General features: G+C 37.9%; 1 protein-coding gene across 1 annotated transcript in view; it reads left to right on the top strand.

Annotated features, from left to right (window-relative positions):
• Positions 1-1674, top strand: part of PAXIP1 (PAX interacting protein 1) — a 32415-nt gene that overhangs the window by 15838 nt on the left and 14903 nt on the right. The window contains exons 8-9 of the mRNA XM_017728895.1: positions 3-219; positions 1034-1128. Of these exons, the coding sequence (XP_017584384.1) occupies positions 3-219; positions 1034-1128 (312 nt within the window). The remainder of the gene's footprint in view (positions 1-2; positions 220-1033; positions 1129-1674) is intronic.

Below are 1674 nucleotides of genomic sequence, written 5' to 3'. Positions count from 1 at the left end.
AGCTGCAACAGCAGCAGCTGCAACATCAGCAGCAGCACTTACAGCGACTGCACCAACAGCATCAGCAACAGCAAATGCAGAATCAGGCAGCGCAGCACTTAACTCAGACACCTCAAGCACTACAGCTTCCAGTTGCAGCCCAGCAGCCACAACACCACCAGCAGCAACAGCAGCAACTGCAGCAGCAGCCGCTTTTTGGGCATGATCCAGCAGTGGAGAGTTAGTAATTATTCCCTTCTGATCCGGGAAAAAAGTAGCTAATGGCATGACATGGGGTAGAATATCAAAAAGTAATGGTGTGTTTACAGGATGGGATTGTAAGAAATACCACTCCTGGCTCAGAACTGGTTTTACTGATTTTTAAGGCAAATGCTTAAATAATAACTAAGGATGATCCAGCAATCTGAAAAACATGAGAGTGCTGAGAACATTCTCTTTTCAAATACACACTTGATACCACAAGTACACAACCTATACGTTCAGGACAGTGTAAATACATAGCATAGTTGTTTTAAATAGTAAATATTTAACCCAATACATAAATACAGTAAATACATAGCATAATTGTTTTAAATTTTTTTTCTTTGGAAGAGGGGGAGGGGGAAGCTTTCAAAGAGTGTAAGAACAGGAAGGACAGCTACAACTTTGGAAATACTAGTAAATTAATGAAGATATCAGAAAGTTGTCACACCTTGCTTTGAATTGTGTCTGTACTAGTTTTGGCTATTCATACCTGATCTTTGTAGAAGAGGAAGTTGTATTATGTGTTCCTTTTGGTGACCCTTCTTTTTGTCCCTTTAGCCCCTCTTCATCCAGGAAAAAAAAACTGCCCATAACAAAATCAAACTCTGGGCTGAGCTGTGCCTTAAAGGCTTTCAGCTTTGAAATTTTGGATCCTACTTTTTCCAAGGGAGTACATTTAGGAAGTTTATAACCTGGTAATAGGAAGAAGTCAGTGTAGCAAGTGTGTTCTGAGATGAACTCTTCAGACATTTAAGTATTTGTTTGTTCTTTATGTGCCAAACTATTTCAGTTCCAGAAGAGTATTTCCTACTGGGCTGTGTCTTTGCAATTGCTGATTACCCAGAACAGATGTCTGACAAGCAGCTCTTAGCGACCTGGAAACGGGTAAGATTCTGCTGTATTTCTAAAAAACTGTAACATAATTTCATAGTCCCTACATTCTGAAAGAAAACATTGGAAGTACTTCAGCACTGTTCACTTTTCTATGGGCATCCTTTTGTGTGATTCTACTGTTACAACCTAAAAAAAATTATTCAACTGCTGCTGACCAGAAAAAGTAATAAAAATACTTAAGTTGTGCAGCCTGGTTGAATTAAATGTTCAGTCAGAACATGAGCTAAATAAGTTGCAGCCTTAACTATTTCCCAGTTATTTATGCTTTTAATCAGGCAGCTGTAGTACAGCAAATGTAATAAAGCATCGCTGTCTATCTTTAACTTGATTGTATAAAAGCATTCTTTTTTGCATATAATTTTGGCATTTAGTAGCCTGTGAGGTATCCACCTGAGTGAATAAGATTGAAGAATAGAGTGTTTCTATTTTTTTGCCAACTTCTATTTTTCAGAGAAATCTGATTGTATCCTTTCCTAAATAAGAGGACTTTGATGTTCTTCAGAAACTTCTGATGGATTTTATAGTTGAATTTTCCCT

The sequence above is a fragment of the Corvus brachyrhynchos genome, unplaced genomic scaffold (genome assembly GCF_000691975.1).
Source record: "Corvus brachyrhynchos isolate BGI_N302 unplaced genomic scaffold, ASM69197v1 scaffold52, whole genome shotgun sequence".
NCBI lineage: Eukaryota > Metazoa > Chordata > Aves > Passeriformes > Corvidae > Corvus > Corvus brachyrhynchos.
The sequence above is the reverse complement of the archived record's forward strand: the minus strand, read 5'-3'. Positions and strand labels throughout refer to the sequence as shown.